The 22,120-nt window shown below is 39.6% G+C and overlaps 1 protein-coding gene across 1 annotated transcript; it reads right to left on the reverse strand.

The window, feature by feature from the left end:
- Positions 1-282: 282 nt before the first annotated feature.
- Positions 283-20,717, reverse strand: LOC148327252 (receptor tyrosine-protein kinase erbB-3-like). Its single transcript, XM_088308646.1, has 29 exons — positions 20,440-20,717; positions 13,190-13,347; positions 12,455-12,641; positions 11,177-11,302; positions 10,318-10,383; positions 10,127-10,245; positions 9,761-9,902; positions 9,575-9,688; positions 8,531-8,648; positions 8,372-8,445; positions 8,181-8,271; positions 8,047-8,064; positions 7,664-7,881; positions 7,073-7,205; positions 6,867-6,960; positions 6,413-6,567; positions 6,285-6,338; positions 6,051-6,192; positions 4,928-5,047; positions 4,752-4,850; positions 4,164-4,349; positions 3,936-4,088; positions 3,769-3,844; positions 3,419-3,565; positions 3,225-3,322; positions 2,942-3,142; positions 2,677-2,745; positions 1,538-1,793; positions 283-1,332 (listed from the first exon to the last, which is right to left on the reverse strand). Exons 1-29 carry the CDS (start codon positions 20,546-20,548, stop codon positions 566-568), a joined length of 4,290 nt encoding a protein of 1,429 aa, XP_088164772.1. The 5' UTR covers positions 20,549-20,717; the 3' UTR covers positions 283-565.
- Between the last annotated feature and the right edge of the window lie 1,403 nt (positions 20,718-22,120).

Raw genomic sequence — 22,120 nt, forward strand, 5'->3', positions numbered from 1 at the left:
GTCATTTGTAATATATATATATATATTTTTTTTTTCACATTTAGATAGATAGAAAAGTAACCTATTGTCAATACAATTCCATTGCATTTTGACTATATTTTTAAATAACGACAAACATACATACAGTACTACTTCAACCCCTTCCTTGAATTGATTTATTCATTACATCAATTATTTGTATTTTTACCGTATGAAATGAAATCCTTCATTTAAGCAGCGGATGGACTGTGTTCGCCTGAGGAATAGTTTAAAATTTAAAATGAATGTAACATGACCCAGACAACATATTAAAAACTTGTTTTATTTTAGGTAGAAAATATACAAAGAAAAACAAATTTGTTCATGTCAAACTGTAAACAAAAATACTGGATATAGCTTGTTATGTGTTGTTTTTTTCTCTCTTCAGTGCACATATATGTGAAAATGCCCCACTTGCAATCCTCAATACAATAGTGTATAGTTATTAATATTTCTCTGTCAATTGTGGGCTACATTTTAGCTTTTGATGTAATATTCGATCAAGTCCTTCATGAATAGAAATAAACAAGGAGCAGTTGAGCCTTCTTCATGTGGGCACTGCTTTAGGCTTGAGGAACATCCTGCTGTGCCAGTAGTCGGGATTGTCAAAAGATCTGTCCCCATTTACGGGATCACCAACCTCAACCCCAGCTCGCACTTTTACAAAAGGGTCGACGCCCAACTGACGGGCCGTGGCACCATTTGTCTCACCTTCGGCGCCTATTTGCATGTTTTGGTACACCGCTGCGTCTGCAGGCTTCATGGCGGTGAAGCAGTCCATGTCCTCGTATTCATAAGGCTTGCCCTCGTCCCTATTCTGGATCTTTAGCTCCTTGTTTTCCCGAAGAGCTTGTCTCAGCTTTGGCTGCCTGTTAGTGTAATGATAATTACTGTCTTCCCCGTACTCCTCTTCGTCCTCCTCTTCGTTTTCCATCCCAACAGCTGCGGGTGGAGGAAAAGGAGGAGGAGGAGGGTCATGTGCCGGGGGATCGTCATCCTTCTCACTACACCTGATATCCATGTATTCATATTTCACCTCTTGAGAAGCGAGCTGTTGGGAGCTGTGATTGTTCCTGATGGATGGCGTGACATCACCCGAGTTGGCCGTCACCTGCGACGATAGGGAGGACCGTCGCTTCTTGTTGGCTTTCAGCCACTGACCGGTGTCCTTGAGGTGGCTGTTGGTTCGCGGCGAGAGACGTGGCTGCTTGTTCATGTACTCGTATTCCTCATTGCTCAAGCTGTACAATAGGCCGGACGAGTGCGACTTGCCCATCCCGCCGGGGATGACTCGAGACGGGCACAGCAATGTTTCTGGGGGAGAAAGAGGGACAGTTATATAATTTGTCACAATTTCTCTCTCTCTCTCCATTTTCTACATTGCTTAATTCTCATTTGATGCAATTTATGGTCCTCAAGTTATATAACACGCCCTTAAAATGGCATTTCAAAATATTAATTTATCGTTCATTTTGTAAAATGCCATCTTTTATGACTACTCTATTACCAAATATCTCACCTCTCTCCGGGCTGTCTCCAGGCAGCACATAACCGTTTTGGTCCTCTTCATCCATCTCTGGGGACGGCGTCTCAGGCGGCCCACCAGACAAGCTGTCTCTCTGGGACATGTAGGCGCTGTCCTGCCGATGACGCCCACGTTTTGGGCTCCCGGTCAGAGAGAGGTCCTCGATCATCTCCAGCTCGGTGGCGGTGCGGTCCGAACTCTCGGACACAGTGCGAGCAGAGTTGAGTCGGGAACGTGATAGAAATGGAGCCTGAAATAAACAATGCAATATTGGAAGGTCATTGGACAGCTTTTAGCATGTAAATCTTATACTTTTCATGTTTAGTGGTAATACTTCCAAGGTCATGCTCAGCTTTGCGACTGTACTCAGGTATTTAACCACATTTTTATTTTCATGATTGGAGTTATAGATGTTTGTAAGATTCTTAATTAGCAGGCATCCACTGCGCTGCGGTATCGTAGTATTCAGATCTTTCCCTTAATAGATTGGAAAATTATTATTTATTTCATACAAATAATTTATCGGCAGCACGGTGGGGGACTGGTTAGCACGATGTCCTCACTGTGCAGAGGCCGTGGGTTTTCTCCAGTTTCCTCCCACATTCCAAAAACATGCATGGCAGGACGATTGTACACACTAAATTGCCCCAAGGTACGAGTGTGAGCGCGGATGGTTGTTCGTCTCTGTGTGCCCTGCGATTGGCTGGCAACCAGTTCAGCGTGTCCCCCCGCCTACTGCCCGAAGATAGCTGGGATAGGCTCCAGCACCACTGCGACCCTCATGAGGAGAAGCGGTTCAGATAATAGATGGATGGAAATAATTCATCTTTCATCTATTTATGCCAGCTCCACAGAAAAACTCGCGATTAAATGTCTTTTCCAATAGAGGGCGGTAGCGCAATTAATGTTTCCACCTGCTGCCATTCATACAACAGAACAAGAAATGGCTCCCAGCTTTGTTTTCAATTAAAAAGCCACAGCAGTGTGCCGTGACATTTTTTTAACGCATATACAGTATACAGGATGTGCCTTGGCTCAGTGACGGTTGGTAAACTGTGTTTCTATAGTAATTAATCGACCTTGTAATGGCGGGTTTAGTAATGACAAAAGTGCTCAAAAGCAAATACTCATACCTGTCCCGTGTTGTCTACACCTGATGTCATCGGCAGATAACCGGCACCACCTGGTGAACTCAGAACCACCTAAACAGACAGAAGTTGGATTTAGATACAGGTAGGTACATTAGAATATGTGCAAGGTGTCCGGAAAGTCACGCCTTAATCTTATTTAAAAATAAGAGGTACACTGAATTGTATTTAAACATGTTTGATAATAAAAAATACAAAAGCACAATGACTATCCGAATGCCCTTTCTTTTCAAAATAGTTGGGCAATTACCCTGTGAGAGTCCAGCCGGGAGAGGCCACTGAAGCTCCTAGACTTCGAGGGAGACAGGTAGTGGGAGGGCGGGTTCAGGTCGTCTATTGATATTTCCTCCGACTGGTCCTCCAGCTCAAAGTCCGGGTCCTCCAGGTCATCTAGGTCTGCACTACGTTGGGTTAACTCATCATGGGGTCCGTCAGGCTGGCTGCAGTCCTCCTGTTGACGCATAGATTACAAATAAATAACACCTTGTGTGCTGGTCCTGGGTTTCCCAACACAGACGAGTGTTTTGTCCCACCTTTATGACCAGGTAGCGAGGAGGATCTCGCGCCATTCTGGTAAATTCATTGGCGAGCTCTTTGAATGTGGGACGGACGTTTTCGTCAATCATCCAACCTGTAAATTGTCACATTTCACAGAATCCAAACTGCAGTTCAAACCTTTTTTTGATTCGATATGAGCCGAAACAAAAGTTGAAAATCATGAACTCACACTTGACCATGACCATGTACACATCAATCGTGCAAATAGGGGGCTGGGACAGACGCTCGCCCTTTTCCAACAGATCTGGAACTTCCTGCGGGCGCATGGTTGAGTACGGCTCCATTCCGTGTGACATCATCTCCCAGATTGTTACGCCTACCAATGAATGACAAAGATTTAACGAGGCATCAAAAAGCACAGCGCAGCTGCTCTCAACAACTTTCAACACATTTTGTAGGATATATTTTTGCTCTTGCAATATGAGTCCCAATTGAACATTCCCTCACTCTAAAATGCAAATAGTCAAATCTCGTCCAATTTGTATTGATACAGCAAATGGCAATGAAAACATGACTCACCATAACTCCAGACATCACTTTGATGCGTGTATCTGCGAAACAGGATGCTCTCCAAGGCCATCCACTTGATTGGTGTCTAAATACAAATTTAAAAGCATTCAATTAATACAGTTAACGCACATTTAATGTAATTATCGCAAAATCAATGTTTCAGCCAGCATACGAACCTTGACATCATTGTAAAAGTACTTTTTGTCATCAGGGTAGAGGTCGGCGATGCCGTAGTCGGCGATCTGAGCGGTGTAATTATTCTTCAACAGCACATTTCTGGCAGCCAAGTTCCTGTGGACCATCCTGTTCTCCTCCAGGTAATACATCCCCTGAGTCGAGGAGAATACAGTGAATGGAATACACTACCCTGCCGAGTTTTGCGAACGAGGCCGCTTGATTTTTACCTTAGCGATCTGGACACACCAGTTGAGGAGCCTCTGCGGACTGAGCTTGTTCTTGTTGTTCTTGACGTGCTCCAGCAGGGAGCCTTGGTTGTTGAGCTGGCTGATGAGCTGCAGGTCGGCGCCGGGACAGATACCGAGGATCCTGACGACGTTGATGTGGTCCAAGCTTCCCATCACCATCATGTGCTGCGGTCGACATTGAAAACTCATCACTCTTACTGACAGCACATTAAGACTTATATTTGCAATGACCATTCGGGTTTGATTAGAACAGAACAGCAATCGCCTTCCTAGGCCAAAATGTTTCCAAAAATATAGGCTCTGAATTAACTCATTTACTGCCAATGACGGCTAAAGACGTCAAAGATCCTTTTTTTTTTCCTTTTTTTTTTTTAACTCGGCTGCTAGTGAATGAGTTAATTGAGTTTTTCAGTTCGCTAATAAAAAACAAATAACAGCATTTTTCAAAATGTTGTCATTATTTTTTTGTTTCTTTATATCTCTCTCCTAAGATCATTTTCCCAACATTTTTGTCCTCAACATTGACTTGGAATTTCCACAGAAATAATCGAATTTTCGCCTTCTCACATCTGTCATTTCGAAGAATGTCTGTCGACCACTGCGATCATGAATCGTTTTTATGGCCACTGGAAGCTTGACTGTGTCTCCTTCGGGTATCCAAATGCCCTGTGAAATGCAGAGAAGACTTTTAATCAATAGCGAGTGTGGGAGAATGTTGTTTGCATTGGCACAATCTTCACTACCTTATGAACTGATCCAAATGCGCCGTTACCCAGCAGTTTGATCTTACGCAGCTCAGAGGGCTTCAAGATCCGAGCGTGGACTTTGGGACCCTTCTCACCAGGATCTAGCGGCTCAAAACCCTGAGAGCACACAAATTTTGTTTTTAAACCTGGAAGGGCTTAGTTGGAAATGAACCCAATGGATCCCACTGGACATCCTCCAGTTGTTTATTAAAAAACAAACACACACAAAAAAAATAAGGGCGTAAAAAACCCCCACTAATTTATGAATATTTGGTTTTCAGATTTGATTTCTCTCTAAACATTAAAGTCAACACAATTTGACTTTTTCTAAATCTTTGATGTCTAACTGTTCAATGTTTTGATAATTTTCGCACAATTTGATGTTCACAAGTTACCTAAATATTCTTAAATCTGCAGAATATTCCTAAATATGTTCTAAATACCACTAGATGTCCTCAAATACTTCTTTAAAAAATACTTTAAAAATACTAAAATAGAAATAAAAACTGCACTTTTATAGTGATTAAAAATGTACTGACATAAAAAAAAATTAATAATAAATCGTGGCTGAATAAATGTTTGAAAGCATTTAAAAGTGATTATTAAGTTGAAGCCATTTGAAGTTTCTGTCAATGTAAAGTTTCTTCGCTTACCACTAGAGGGAGCCCACGTAACACACTGAAAATCACCGAGTATGGTTGAGAACTGTTTCACTACCAATTCTAATTGAAACAAGAGATGTACTCGTCCATTTATAGATCGACCGCCAGTTGACAATTTTGCCGCTCAACTTCTTATTAGAAAACAGAAAAAAAAAGATCCCGAAACAGTGACCGGACGGACATGTGCTTTCAAACATTTAGAGAAGGTCAAATTAAGTTCACCACCAATGCATTTCAGGTTGATCCTGAAATTGCCTCCTGAAAATCCCAAACTTTTTGTGAGTAATGTATAATTTTTGGCTTCTATTGAGATATTAAGAATAGTTTCAAACAAAATTTGAAGATGATCCATTTGGAGTGACGGACGAACGATTATTAAGCCAATATATTCTTAAATGCCAGAATAATCAACCCATCAGGTGAAGAGAGCCATTCACTAACTCAAACAAAAGACTCACCCCTCCATTGGCCATATATCTCCTCATAGCTCGCTTGCGGCGGATGGCGAGGCCTCTGCGGTACAAAACGCTCAACACGAATACAGAAAAGCTGGCAAACAGAAGGGCAATAACTCCAAGTACAATGCCTGTGGTTGCTTGTCTAGAAACACAAAATTAGAAAAAAAAGAGATTCACCATTGAAGAAACTCAACACATGAAGGCACATGCTGCTGAAGGAGAGGTGAACCCTACCCAGAAAGGTATCTGGAAGCTTCGACACAGCCTCCAGTTCCTGGCCCAAAGCACCTAGCGAGTAATTATATTTCAACAAAATGCAGAAAAGACAAGAGAGTTCAAACAGTCCCCGAGGTTTGCCTTACCCTTGAGTGCAGTTGATGTGACACGGTTCACAACGGCCTTGCTTGTTCGGGTACTTAAAGATGATCCCCTCGCCTCCCATCACACCTTCCGGACATGAGGAGACACAATGCGGGCCATCCTGCCGGTTGGCACAGGCTACACACTCATCTGCTCCCTGCACATAGAAGCCAATGGATGGACTCAGTCTGAAAATGACTTAAATAGAAAAATAAATTGAATGGCACATGAAAGTTAGATAAAGATGACACCTAAATCGATGTTTTAAAACAAATAGTTCTAAAAGAGCAAATGGAAATGAAAAGTAAAGCAGAAAGATAGTAAACTGGAAAAAAAAAATGGCTGAAGCCGGGGTAACATTATGCACATTTTGAAAATATGATTCGTGATTCATTCTTGTGCCACAAGAGGAACTCTGGACATCACACTTTGAGATTTTTTTGTGAGCATTTTTACCAGGCCTGTGCAGGTCTCCTTTCCCTCCTGGACTTTACACTCAGAGTGGCAGGGCATACATTCACCTGATGGATCTGCAAACTCGCGAGTCTGCCTGCATCCGAATGCAAATCATCTTTTAAAATATTTCCACAGACCACACATAAAAAAATAAAAGGTGCGACGTCAGGTCGGCAGGAACTCAACAAACAAGAATGAAAACTGACCCGGTCAAGAACATGCAGTCCGGCACACAAGTTCCTCCTCTGCTGTACTTTTTGCAGGAGAGACATTGATCCGGGCCCGGACCCCAACAGCCCTCCGAGGAGCACAAGGGATCGCACACGTGGCCTATCTCAACTACACAGAAACACAAACGGACATACAGTAAATGCCATTGAAAGTGCATCATGTGCCACTGGGGTGCACTCGGATTAAGATTAATAAAACACATTTCAGAATTGGCGCATTCAAATGTAATTTTTTTTTTCACAATAAATCCGTGAACCAATTATTCAATGAGAATAATTGGATTAACTGATTGATTCATTCATTCATTCACACAAGGAAATTGAGAAAATCAAAAATCTCCTAGATAAATATCCAATAGTGTTCTAAAATGAATAAGAAAATAAAAGGAATATAAAAAATATTAATTTTAAGGAAACAAAATAATATAATTAATTGATTAAACCATCTTAATTAATTACTTGTTAATAATGTAAATATTATATTCTGTGGGCCGGTTTAAAGAACATAGGGGGCCATACCTGGCCCCAGAACCATATTTTGCGTAACCCTGACAGAAACCAACTCACCGCACTCATTTCTAGGCCGATTTTCCTTGATATCGATGTACTTTTGGCGTCGCTGCGGGCGCGAACTGCTGTTCAAGATGCGCGTCCAGTTGACAGTGTCATGGTAGCACAGCTTCTTGTTTCCTGTGATGTAGATGCTTCCGTCATTTATTCTTTGAAGCGAGCGTAAGCCCAGAGAGGTCAAGGATGGGATCTTCATCACCAGCAGAGAGTAGCCCCTGAAAAATAAAGACAACTTGATGTAAGGGAGGGGGAAACAATGCATGGTTTAAATTTAAAATGTTTGACACTTGAAAAAACATGAGGGAAAAAAAATCCACCACCAACTGAAAGTTCCAAATGAGATTATGAAGTAGAAAACGATGGACACATAAAAATATTACCTTCTGGAGCTCACTCCTCTAAATGGTTTGAAAGGAATGGGATAAAAAGAAGAAACAATTTGATTAGAATGTGACTTGATTTTACGGTTATTGTTAATTCATAATAAAAACAGTGCTTAAGAAAAAAAAACCACCTGTAAAGTGTTCTGCCTTGAATAGTTTGCAGGTTGGAGAAGACTGATAGGTCAGTCATGTTTTCAGGCCAAGACTGGATACTGAGGATGTCTAAAAATATTACATGTCGTGGGTGTTCAGTGGTCAGATCGAACACAATCGCTGGGAAAAAAAAAAAAAAAAAAAAACTAAGATCTGAACACACACAAACCTGTAATCTCTCGCACTGTGTTGAAAATCTTCAGTTTCTCTGGATCAAGAGCTGGGATGTTGTTGTAATCGTCACTTTTATTGGCAGAATAGACACAAATGTCATTTCAAATCACAAAGATGGCCAAGACACAAACATTTGCGCCGAGAGTCTGGTTACCCATGGATGCCGGTCACCAGGAAGTGAAGACTGCCCTGAATTTTGGTGCAGTTAATGAAACTGTCAATGTTCAGAGCGTCCACCGTCTGTCGGTTCTGAGTTCCTGTACCGCGGCAAGCTGCAAGGAACAATTTCAATTTAGGATTGCATTTTTAGGGAACTAATGCACAAGACACTTACAATTCTGCTGCTTTATTCTGCAAAGTCTTAAAACAAAGGCATGACAAATGAAAGCAACTTGTTCCTCAACGTTTGACCGGTGGCTCTTTCTAATATGTTGTCCTGGAGGTAACCCAAATATTAGAAACACTTCTCAGTGTGATATAGTGCAGTTCTACAAACTATTGCTGATTTCATCCACAATAATTAAAATAATTTGAAACCTGGACTCTGCAAACCTTTTTGGCCACATTTGATTATTAAAACGGATGAAACGGCCATATTATAAAAAAAAAAAAGTTTAAAAACTTTATTTTAATAATAAAATAATAAAAACACAAATTTATTTTATTGATTATCAACAATTGAAAAAAATGGTTATTTTACTAATTTTGTCAATAGTTTTTAAGTTAAGTTTAATAATAAAATCATTATTTTATTGTGCTTGATTATTAATGTGTAATTAATGAATTTGATAAATGTACACTTTTGTTGACCAATTATTTAATGTGATCATGTACTATAAAAAAATACATGTTGAGAATGTAACAGGAGATGTAAATAAATATCTAAATTGAACAGATTTAGCAGCAGGGAAAGGGCAAAATGAATGCAACAAATGGATTTGTGACAATGTAAATGCTTGGTGGGCCACGTGAATTAATGAATGACGTGAATGATTAATGACATTATCACTCAAACGTGAGCATTACATAAAAAACATAAATAAATACATTTAAAAAAAAAAAAGATTTTGTGGTTCAGTTCTTGTAATCAAACATTCAATAAGTATAACATGACGCCTTTAATTGCAAAATTCCAAGTGGTTTTTATATCCGAGTCATTGACTGACTCCTGGGCTATCACATAAAGTACTTTGCATACCTTTAGGACAGAGGCCTCCACAGGGCTCGCACCTTTTCACCCCGTTTTTCTCCACCTCCATTTTATGCGTGGGACAATTGCTCACACACGAGCTTCCATCCACTACAAAGTTTGCTATGAAAAAAAAAAATGCATGTCATTTAAGAGACACAAACGGCAATATAACTTTGATAGATTGAGACTCACTGGGACACTGGGACACACAGATGGAGCCATACTGGTACTTGGCATCGGGGTTGGGCTCCAGTTTGAAGGTGTGCTTGTTGTAGATGACCGTCTGAGGACACTGAGGGACGCAAGAACCCGAGTTGTTGAAGTTTCTGCAAGCCTGCAAAATGGGACAGATTATTAGTGACAGTAATTAGTCATTTGGGTGCCCAGTCGTGCGACACAATCACCTTGGGCTGCAAATATGTTCAACTAAAAAGTGTGACTTTGTGAGAATTCTTCTATATCCTCAACTAAGGCGCTCAAAATCCTTCTTGAAGATTATTATTTAACAGACCAATAAACAGGCAATAAAAGTTTTTGACATTGACCATCACGACTTACAAAGCAGTCTGTGTCGAGGGGTCCAGTGCAGCCTCCGGCACACTCGTTGTGACAACACTCACTTGGGTTCCTACCGAAACAGCGGCCATTGCACTGGGGAGCGCACACCGTCTTTGTCACTGGAGCACATTTGAGACCACACGTCAGTTAAACAAGCAGACATAAAGTAACGGGACGGCCGCGTCACTCACAGATCTGACACGTGTCGTTTCCGGGACCCCAACATGGAACGTCCTCACAAGCTTCACTGCAAGACTCTGACACATACACGGGGGGATTGAAACCTTCAGAAGCTCATTTGTCACTATAAGGCACATTTAGCGATATTTCTGAGATCATATCGGTTGAAATTCATTCAAAAGCCGTTGTCGTATTTCAAGTCAGAGATTTGGGCTGAATTCAAATTGCTCACAATGCTGCAGTTTGGAGTACTCGCTTTATGTGCATGTGGCAAAAGTATGTGCCATGGTTAACAAAACTGCATTTTCTTTGACATACAGCAGGTATAAAAAGTGTACACACCCCTGTTCAAATGCCCCATCCTTAAGATAAAAAAAAAATTGATCAAGATTTCAAAGATCATTTCATATGACTTTTCACTATTGATTTGACCTTTACAAGTCAACTGAAAAAAAAAAAGTAATGGGGGGGTAATAGCTTGCACACCCTTTTAAAACGGAGCTGTGGGTGTGTTCATAATTAACCAATCACATTTAATGGGAGTGAGCACACGCCTACCAGTATTTAAAGAGCCTCTAATAATAATTAATACCAAATACATTTCAGATGTTCAGTTGGGGAACCTTTTATCTTGAGCTCACTTTTTTTTATATAATAAAAGAATTGGAACAGGGGTGTGTAGACTTTTTATAGCCACTGTAGCTGAAGTTATTTTTTCTCGTTTAAAGATATACTTTTTTTAAGGAAGTCAACCAAACAGACTTTTCTGTCGGCATCATCACATCATTTTTTATTTCTTTTTTTTTTAACCCTCATGACAAACCGCTTCTAAACATCAGATGATTGGATTTGGGTGTATTTTTCACTCACTTTTAGGTCCATTGTCCTCCAATATAATAGGCGCTGTCCCGTCCTTTATGATGTCCTGCCAGATGACCTGCGGGGCGTAGCTCAGGTACTTATTTTGAATAATCTTGACTCCGCCCTCCAGGATCTCTGTGGGAGGCCAACATTGCATGTAAATGATGAGACCCAACTAACGAGTCGCAACATGTCCCGTGACTCATTATTATTAGATATTGCAGCACTGGAAAACACACTATCATGCACAAGGGCTCATGTTTTTCTGGCAGTTGAAAGGATTACACGAGGTATTGCTGTGACTTCACTAAATACAATATGCACACATGCACTAGAGCTGTTCAACGACAGGTATGCTGAAGGCGTGGCAGCGTGGGAGCTCCAACAAGCTGCCTTTTATCTGTGCAGCCGCCCACACTTAAACATACTATATTTTAACGGATATACTCAAACATATACACTGAAAGACTCTCACATTTACTATCGGCCTACACTATACCGTAAATTCCCTAATATATGAACTCAAAAAAATAGACTTGAAAATGGACTGCACACTCCCAAACTTATTCTTAATGCATTTACTTAAACTCAACCACTAAAATATATACACTATAAAATATACATTCAAACACACAGACTATCATACACAATACATGCCGTACTTTCTAACATACACATTCAAAATAATAAAAATAATTCTAAAAATAAAAATAATTCTAAAAATAATTCTAAAAATAATTCTAAAAATAATTCTAAAAATAAAAATAATTCTAAAAATAATTCTAAAAATAATTATAAAAATAATTATAAAAATAAAAATAATTATAAAAATAAAAATTTAAATAAAAATAAATGAGCTCATATACACTTAAAGCGGGAGTCAGCAGGTTTAAAAAAAAAATCACTTTTTGTCAAATCAGTTAAATGTGGCAGTATAAATCTGCCAGCTGTACAGAAAGAAACCACTGCCTCTGTGGAAGATCAAGCAATGCTGAAAGTGTTGAAATATCCACCTCTTGAAAATAAGAAATGGCCATTGCTCATTTGTTAACAACATGGCAAAACAAAAAGAAACAAAAAGGGACCACTGGGAGCTGAGGATTCAAAAGTGACATGACATTGACAGATTGAGTGCACTGAAACATGTAAACTGTAACATTGTAACATTTTCTGCGTGAAAAGATAATTCGGCACACCCAACGATATGAACTGTGCCGTTGTATTAACGCCATATATGGCCGATATATATGTTTGCCCGCCTAACAACCACATGACTTTCTTGTGTACCTGTGAGGTGCGTCAGGCCCAGTTCCTGCAGTCCATGCTGGCCGTCCTTCTGGTAGTTGACCATCACAGCCAAGGCGTACTGATCTTCGTACAAGGTGGTGCCCCTGATCACACGAAGGTGGTCCAGCGGCAAGCGGCTGAACTCGTTGATGGCAAACAAGATGTAGCCTGTCACCTCCCTGATGGACTGCATGGTGATTTAACGAGAAATATTTGAGGCTTTGGTTGGCAATACACTCTGAAGCAATTAAATAGTGAGGCATTCACTGACATTCATGGTCACAATATTAGGTGCATGTGCACAAAATAAAGCAGGTGTGTCCAACATCCGGCGTGGGGGCCATTTGTGGCCTACTTCACATTTGTTATTAGTTATTATATTTTAATAATAAGATTTAAACAGACCTAGATTTTATATATATATATATATATATATATACATGATTTTTGTATTTTTTATTTAAACCAGAATCATCATCTACCAAAGATGTACAGCTAATATGGTAAATTTTTTGAATTTGGCTTTGCAAAATGGAAAAATTATTTTAAAATAAATAAAACTGAGTTAAAATATTCAATTGTGTTTAAAAAAAATTTAAATTCATCTCAGATTAACGCATTAATTTTGACATCCCTAAAATATGGAGATGTTATTTTGGTTTACAGACACAATTGTTTTGTGCAGGTGTACCTAATAATGTGTCCAATTTGTGTCTTTCATTTTCAACGGCATACCTGCAGGAAAGAGAAATCTCTGGTGTGTTCCATCATGGTGATCTCAAGGTTGCCCATGACGATCTCACAGCCAGTGTACCTCTCCCGCATCAAGCTGTACTGGATCTCCGAATTTCCCGTCGTGCTCAAAGCATTTTGGGTGCCGCTACAAACTACCACTGGGGAGGAATGAATAACGATTACTAAACACGGCAAATGTCAAATCAAATTGTTCAGTACAATTCCATTGGAGCAGGCCACGACCAAAAAATGTCACTGTCGGTTGTACTTGAAGTCACAGGCTTGGATTTTCTGTTCTAGAGCAACAGAGGAGCAGACTTGACACCATTGACTTTTAACGGTGTAGGCCTTGCCCTTTTTATAGGCATATCTTCCCTTGCTTATTGCTCACTACTTGACATTGGAGTCGCAATGCAAAATTGTCACCTAGCAAAAACATTGTCTGCTACTTCTGCAATTCTGCAGCAATTTTTAGAAGCTTTATGGGCATGTATACTGTTAATTACACATACTATTTGATGGCCATAAAACCTCTCAGCAGGGAGCTATTTTGTAATGCTGCTCCAATGTCAGTTGCCATGCTTAAAAAAAAAAAATTAAAAAAAAAAAAACAGCGCGGAAATGATGCGACCAGTATGTTTGAACAGGCACATGCATGTGCAGTATGACTGGATTTGCTGCAACAAGGACTGTATATACGGGGTGTGGTTCTGACAAGAAGAAAAAAAACACAAGGCCTTGCCTATGTGCTGGTGGGAGTTCATTTATTCATTGAGCATCGTCACGTGGCTGCTTTGCTATTCAAATGTCAGGCAGCACAGAGCACACTAACAGTCTGATGGAAACTCAGAATTTGGGGTCTCTTTGGCATCAGTTAATGTGAATACATTTTCTTGAGAAGATTCAGTGAGCCAGTGTGACACGTAAAACAGCAGGAGGTGCAAGAACTGTTCGCGCTTCACTGCATATCAGATAAGTGTATTGAAAGGATGTGTAGTTTTACTTTTTTTTTGTTTAAGTCAAACACTTAACATATTTTTATACACATACTATTAAAATGTTATTTAAAACATTGACTCAACAGTTTTTATGAGAAAGTCAGTTTGAGCCTGTAGCACGTGTTCACTTTTTTTTTTTTTTCGAATTATTGCTTTGAAAGAACAACTTAATAGTAGGAGCCCAATCAGCACAAATGGACCGTGTTGGGCTAATTATTGGACTCCAAGGTGACTGTAAAGGTGACTTCAAGACATTTTAAAATAAGAAAAAGCCTCCAGGCATGGGGTTGCCAAAAGGTAAATAACACACCAAATAAAAAAACACATTCCATCCGTGTCAAACTAGAGCAACAAGGAAATAAACATGTTAATTAAAATGATCGTCCCCGTGTGAATACCGTACATGCCATTTGCGTCCGTAAAGTTGCGATGTGTCCATTTATTTTATTTTTTTGTAAAGGTTGTCACAGAGACATGAAGCCAGAAATATTTTTTTAACCTCAAATCACTAAACATGTGCTTATTTTTCCGAGAAATAATGTTAGCCATGATAATATTAATAAGTAAAGTTGGGGCACTAGGACCCAGCGTTCACCACAGTTGCGGGGAGTTCCACTGAATTACTTGAACGGTTCATGTCAAGAAGTGATGACGTTTGTTGCCATCAGGAAATAAGTTTTAAAAATAAAAAATATATTGCAAGGGAAGAATAGCAGACGCGTGTGTTTTCACAAATTATCCCAAATTCTTAACGATCGGTTTTATTATCGTGGATGGAACATAGCTTCAAGTGCATATTGTGTCACACTCGAGAACGCCAACCTGCAAACATGCATGTTATGGAATGTTCAGAATGCACGGTGACAAATTGACGCAGAAGGCAAATAGATACTGGTAAAGAGAAGACTGGTTACAAAAGATAAACTGATTCAATTCTAACTATGTGAAAATGCAAATGCACTTCCTTTGCTTAGCATCTTTTTTTTTCTTTTTACATTGTGCCGCAGACGTTTAAAAATAAACATTGAGACTGTTTTGATGCAGTAAGGAATAGAAAGTACAGATACCAGTTTGTAAACATAGAGAGTGTAATGGAAAGTTTTATTGCATAACCAATGTATTCCATTTTGTTCCTGTGCCTCAACAAATGAATCTCACCGCTTGGGTCTAATTAGATCATTCAAAAACGACTCCAGTTTGTCTGATCAAGAACAATTACGAAAGGTGGAGGCGTGAAACCAACTGTATGCATTTCCCCCTTGAGGAACCAATTGTCTGTCTTGCTGCATCTGAGCCATTGTTTGAAACTATACCTCTTGGTTACCCACCTTCAAGTAGCTGCATTCCTCCATGTCAAATTATCTGACCTCTTTCTGAAGATAAAAAACCAGTTACTTTGTCTTCAAGTATTTATTAGGTTGTTTTTTTTTCACACCAGGGGAAGTAGTTAAGTGTTACCAGAAATATGAATACACTCTTAAAACTGCTTGGTCAAAAGTAACCCAAATTAGATGAGATGGCCCAAATGTCATTGATACCAAGCATATTGTATTGAGTATTTGACCCAGCAAATCAAGAAATGATCCAACAAGAGATCAAAACTACCTATACTAATGAGGTTAAGATACCAAGAAATGGGTTACTAGCGGAATATCTTTGATTAGAACAGTGCTTCACAAATAGTGGGGCGGACCCCCCTGACGAGAATGTCAACAGGCTGAGTGGGTTTTCTATCAAAGGACGACTTTCAGTGCCGGCAGATGGATCGCAGGCGAGGAAAAAAAAAAAAAAGGAACGAGGCGGAGGGATTAGAGTCAACATGCACACAGATAAACAATGGCGTCCTTTTTGAAAGATGAAGAAATTGAAGCGCTTCAGTGTCGCACAGTCGACCTCTGTGCGTCTGCGCTGACACTCGACTGTGTGTTGGATCATACCATCACTAAACTTTGTAGGTCGTTGAACGGCCCCAAAAAAAACGGGTGTCATTGTCCTCGGAGCTGCACTGTAAACTAACAACGCAGATCGGGTTTACGCATTGTCGTTAGCAAGATTTCAGTTTTGCGAGAAAAGCAGGAAGGAGTTGGGCTACATAATGGAGGAGGTGAGCGCTTGAAACAATGAGCGGGGTAAACAGAAACTTGGCACGCAGACGACAGATTACTGCTTGATGAGCAAGCTCACATGCACACACACCTGAGCGCAGGTGTCGTTTCGTGCCTCGGTGTGCACAAACAAAAACAAATTGTCAGCGATGATCAGGAATTGTAATTATAGCGAGTCAATTAATGCTGACAGTGGGAAGATGCTCAAACTTTGGCAACAGGAACGACAGCAAACTGTTTTAATGAATCATTCTTGAAGTGAAATAATGTACGGTAGCCTTTGCTTGACTTCAAATCTCCAAATAGACACAATATAATCTACGAGGTGTGTAAGAAACGCCCCCGCGTTGTTTTGCATCTCATTGTTTTATATTTACGGACTAGAAGTGTTTTTATCCAATTATTTCCTGGAAATGAATGATATTATGTTATAAATAGACTACATGCTCGTACAAATCCAGGTTAGCTAACCAGAAGAACAGAACTCCATTGTAAACTAAGGACCTCCTGTCATGCTAAAGTGCCTCAAGTCAAGTTTGCAAGTCAGAATTTACGTTTTGCGCTTCATTAAAACTCACTGAATAGCAAAACTCAGATTGTAAAGTTTTTCTGAACTGCGATGACGGTCCCAAAAATCTTTGATGGAATGAACACAACACTTACCCTAACCCAAACGGGGAAAGACAAAGAAGCCATGCTAACTGCTAATATAAGCTAAGGCTAACAAGGCTAGCATGTTTGATGCACTTTTCACGGTTGTGTTAAAGTGCAAAACATCCAACTTTGAACAACAAAAAAGGAAAATTAATCATTATCTTGACTCCGGGGAGATAAGATACTCACTCAATAGACCCGGAAATGAATTACAGCCAAGAAGTTTTTTGTTTTCACAATCAAGTCCTGAGATTTGAGGTCTGCACAATAAATGTTCTCAAATAACATTACAGTTGAATTGATGATTTAACTTTTTCTCATTGGTCACCATGAAATCATGCCATGCCTTGAATTTGACACCCGTGCACGAAGGACGTCAGTTCAATACACTACAGCCGATTTGTTTGCCGAGTGTTGTGCAGCATGGCAACGTACGACAACGCGTCATTTGCCAGTTAACTCAACAGCGAAGACTACAAAGGCAACGTGGAGAGTGGAAATCGTCGTAACCTGCTGCATTTTCCACAATGTGCCTATGTGTTTACCTCACATGCTGTAAAGTCCACAATTCCGTAACACACAAAGCCAAAGATCGCAGACAAAGGAAAATGAGAATTTGTTTGTCTCACAGCTATGCAACAAATCCAAACTTTACGCAAGTTTGGTCCAATGTCATGCAAATTTCTTAACAAAACTATTATTCCGCCCCGTGTACTGTTTTGTCGTTCAGAAATATGCGTGTAACGTTGGTGACGTGTGGGAACTCAAGCATGCTACAATTAACTGCACCTAACTCAGTACACTTCCTTGGAACGGAGAATAAAAGGACACACAAATACAATCTGCTAATGTGAGGCAGTTGTACATTCCATTCCCACTGGAGGAACTCATTTTCAAGCAGCAGTCGATGGAGATTTGCATGTCTAACTCAGGCTTACACACGCATTTACTCAACCAAATAATTTGTTACCTCTACCATTGATTTGATTAAAGTCCTCAGTGAAGGTTGACATTTTTTCGGGAATGCCACGGAATTTCCACGAGATGGAAGTCAATTTTACCTTTAATTACTGCCATTGACGGCTAAAGACGTCAAAGATGCATTTTTTTTTAACTGTGCTGGTAGTGAATGAGTTAATTAGGACAGTACAGGATGAAAAAAAAATCCCGGGATTAGACAGGAGCAGGAGAGTCCATGAGCTGACCTCCAAAGTGGGAGTGGAACAGGAGTGTGAGGCAATTTGAACGGGAGCAGGATGGGATGAGAATTGTTTTTTCCGTCACAGACACAGATTTGGGGATTTGTGTGTGAAAAATAAAGTTCATTTCCACTAATATTAATTTTATGTAGTTAGTTTTATAAATCTAAAATGTAGTTTCAGTTAGTTTTATTTTAGATTTGTTTTAAGCCAAGCACTCTCGTTGCCATTTTATTTAATTGAGGAAAATGTTTGTTTCCAATTTTTGTTTTACTTCTACTTTAATTTTTGTTAACTATAATAACCTTGCTCATAGAGCATGAATCCATTCATTTTCTTCAGTGATTATCCTCATTCGAAATGCAGGTGAGCTGGAGCCTGTCGCAGGCGACTTTGGGGCGACAGGCAGCGTACACCCTGGACTGGTCGCCAAGCGATCACTGGGCACATACAAACGAACGACCATTCGCAGTTATGAACAATTTAGAGTCTTCGATTTGCCGAACAGGGAAAAATCCGTCTGAGCTGAGATTAAAAGCCAGGACCTCCGAATTGTGTGGCACACCCGCGCACCACTAGGTCATCGTGATCATAAAGCAAGATATGAGAAATGCAATGAATGACTTGAGCCTTCTCGTAAACAGATAACAGACTAACTGCCGTGCTGTTGCTAGTTTCATAAACAGGTTAAAAAAAAAAAAGCTCTTTCACAGCCGACCTGTTTACTGCATTCCATTTTAACAACAGGCCAAGAAAGCAGTGACCTCAACGACTTTAACCTTCAGATGTATTTAAATTGTGCAAATTCCTCTGTTGTTGTTGTTTTTGTTTTCTCAACGTGTAAGGAGCGGTCGCATGCAAATCGTGTCGTTGCTGTTCCGTGACATTTGAACATCATCTGCTACTGACTGATGATGTGATTATGTTTTTGTCAGTCCCAGACGCCATCCGTGTCTGAAGCAGCAGGTGACAGTAGCAAGTAGGTGGGGTCAAAGGTCACAGAGTCTCTCTTGCATTCAAATCACAACAACGCTTTCAGTGACGCTGGCGTGATGGCGTGCATTTCCTCTGGCTCGATTCAGTGTAATACAATGTCACATTTGTGCTATTTGGTTTCGTTGTATTGTTCTTTGTGAAGCGAGTTACAGTAAGTTCAAAAGTGTCAAGTGAGAAATAAATATTTATATATTTCACGCAAAGTTGCTCCAAGTACATTAAAGGCAGAGTTGATCGGATTTAGATCTTCATCTTGATATATAGTATCAAGGTTTTCTTTCTTTCTTATAGCTCGAATAGTTTTTATAATATGATTTCTTGTTCTGTACTACGCATTCTATAAATGTTGGTTCATTTATTTAGGATATAGAAAAAATGTGTTATAGAAAATATATTTAAGAATTACAGATTTTCCGAACTATGAGCGGCTACTTTTTTCCGAGATTTTGGACCATGCGGCTAGTACAACAATGCGGCTTTTCTGCGGATTTTTCTTTCACCGGTATCGGCGCTCTATAGTTCAGAAAATACGCTAAATGAATGTTTTTCTTTTTTTTTCTCTCTTTGGTCTGTTGTGTTTTAATTAGCAAATTTGTTGCCATGTTAAAAGGCACTGTTTTAACAATCTGTTTATGTTCCTTTATGTGCATTCACAGTACAAAATCGTTTTTTACACGCAGTAAACAACACATTTTTTTCAACATAGAAAACTGCGGCTTATAGCCTGGTATGGCTTGTATATCATGTTTTTTTTTAGTATATGCAGGTGCGCCTTATAGCCCAGAAAAAAATATTGAACAGGAATAATATAAACAAAAGACTAGATAGATTTTTCTTTCTTTCCTTTTATCTATCTCAACCTACCGGTAACTAGCGGTTACCTGACCCATTACTCATATTATTACGCATTAATAACATTACAATTAATTTTCATTCCAAATGTGTGCAAAGTAAAATTAACATTTAAGACTACTATATGTGGGTTTCTTTTTTCCCGAGTGTGTTGAAATGAGTTGAGCAACTCGAAGCGCGTTCCAGAACCTTGAAAGAATGACAGGTGAGATAAGCGTCGCCCCACAGAGTCGTGGGAGAGGTGCAGGTGACTCATTGCAAACAGGTTTTGAAATTTGTGGAGCAGGTTGGTGATTGTGAGGTCGGACAGGTGTTTTTCTTTTTTCTAGATCACAGCACAAAGCTAAGAAAAGACAAAAATCATGGTCAATGGTCATCTGCTGACCATTTCTGCGCATGCATGCGTGTGTGTGTGTGTGTGTGTGTACGTGTGTGTGCTACCTTACCTCCTTGTGTCTGAGCACTGCAGAGTGGCAGAACTAAGCAGGGCAGCAGCAACAGCGGCAGGAACCGACGCACCTGTTGGCCCTTCCTCACAAGTGTGGTCATCCTCATTCAGAACGTCGCGCTTTTCCGAAGCAGCATTACCATCCCATGAAGAAAAGGGCCCAAAGGTTCATTTAGAGTATCAATGGAAGTAGCTCCAATAGCAAGAGGAGCAGATCCAGCCCCGGTCGTGCTGTCTCCAGCTCACAATGCGAAGTTGAAATGAGTTCAGCAGTGATTGGAGTAATGCCGGAAGCCAATCAGAGACCGGAGCGCTTTTTTACTCCCTTGCTCTGATTTGAGTGGGAGGGACCAGCGTGAATAGAGCACACACACACACACACACACACACACACACACACACACCTGCGCACACTCACGGAAGCAGACAACAGACTGCAAAGTTGGAAATCATGATAGCACCTTGGAAGACGTTAATGAACTGAAACATCCTGCAGTAAGGTGTTTTGAGCTTATTTGGTTTACTTTCTTGTGGTTCTTGACTGACAATAAGTTTCACCGAATGAACGATTGTGATAAAAATCGCTTCTGCATTGCTTCAGGATTGTTGAACCTGATGTCATCTATAGTGACATAAACAACAAGCTAACCTCAGTATCGCAAATCTTAACACGTGGTTTAGGTAGGATGACTTAAGAAGTGCATTATTTTTGTCTTTATTATTATTATTATTATTATGAAACAAAGAAATGCTTCCTTTACTTCCATTGTCACTCAAACAAGAACAAAAATACATAAATAAAAGTGAGCCACTGTATTTTGTCTATGTCATAGTTGAGCAGAATACACGCATCAACGCTATTATAGTTAAAGAAAACGAATGGAATAAATGGGAAAAAAACAATTTATTTAACTAAATACAATAAAAACGAAAGTGGGGGAAAACATAATTAACTGAAACTATATTTTCTGTTTAAAAAACTAAAACGAGCTTGAAGGATTGTATGACTCAACTCCAACAAGCTATAATTAATATAATATATAACTTTGTCCTTTGTTTTTATCTTTGTCAAGTTATATGATACAGGAGCTTCAGGTTTCACACAACAAATAATCAATACATTAAAAAAACTCAAATTAATACTAAGACTAAAAAAACTAAAAAAAAATTAACTATGAACTAACCAAAACTAACTGAATAAAAACAAGGAAAAACTAAATAAAAATTAAAAATAATGACATATTTTTTTATTACTTTTTTGGGGGGAGTCACAACACACAAATAATCGTCATGTTCACCCTTATTGCTCTTAGCACGTGTGGCTAAGCAAATGAAGATGTATTGTGTACTCCAGATAAGTGACACAGCAACAATGCCACTTGTAGTAAGAAGACTGACCTGTGAGAGGCAGCAGAGTGCAGCACAGGGCATACAGACTGCTGGAAATTTGAAAAAAGAAGAAGAAATAGTGGCTAAACTGTAAAATCTTGTTTCGACTTTGCAGTTGCAAACATTTCTCATTTTGACTGGGGTGAATGAGAAGTGAAACACATTTTACAAACAAACAACCAGCAACAGCACAAGCTAGAGGTCGCTTCTTAAATGGCTATTGCTTACATTTCACGCCCAAATTCACCAACCGGTCGGTTGGTACGGCCAAACTCATGGACAACACGTGA

The sequence above is a fragment of the Idiotropiscis lumnitzeri genome, chromosome 11 (assembly GCF_059441095.1).
Source record: "Idiotropiscis lumnitzeri isolate Australia: NSW breed Sydney's pygmy pipehorse chromosome 11, RoL_Ilum_1.0, whole genome shotgun sequence".
NCBI classification, from domain to species: Eukaryota; Metazoa; Chordata; class Actinopteri; order Syngnathiformes; family Syngnathidae; genus Idiotropiscis; species Idiotropiscis lumnitzeri.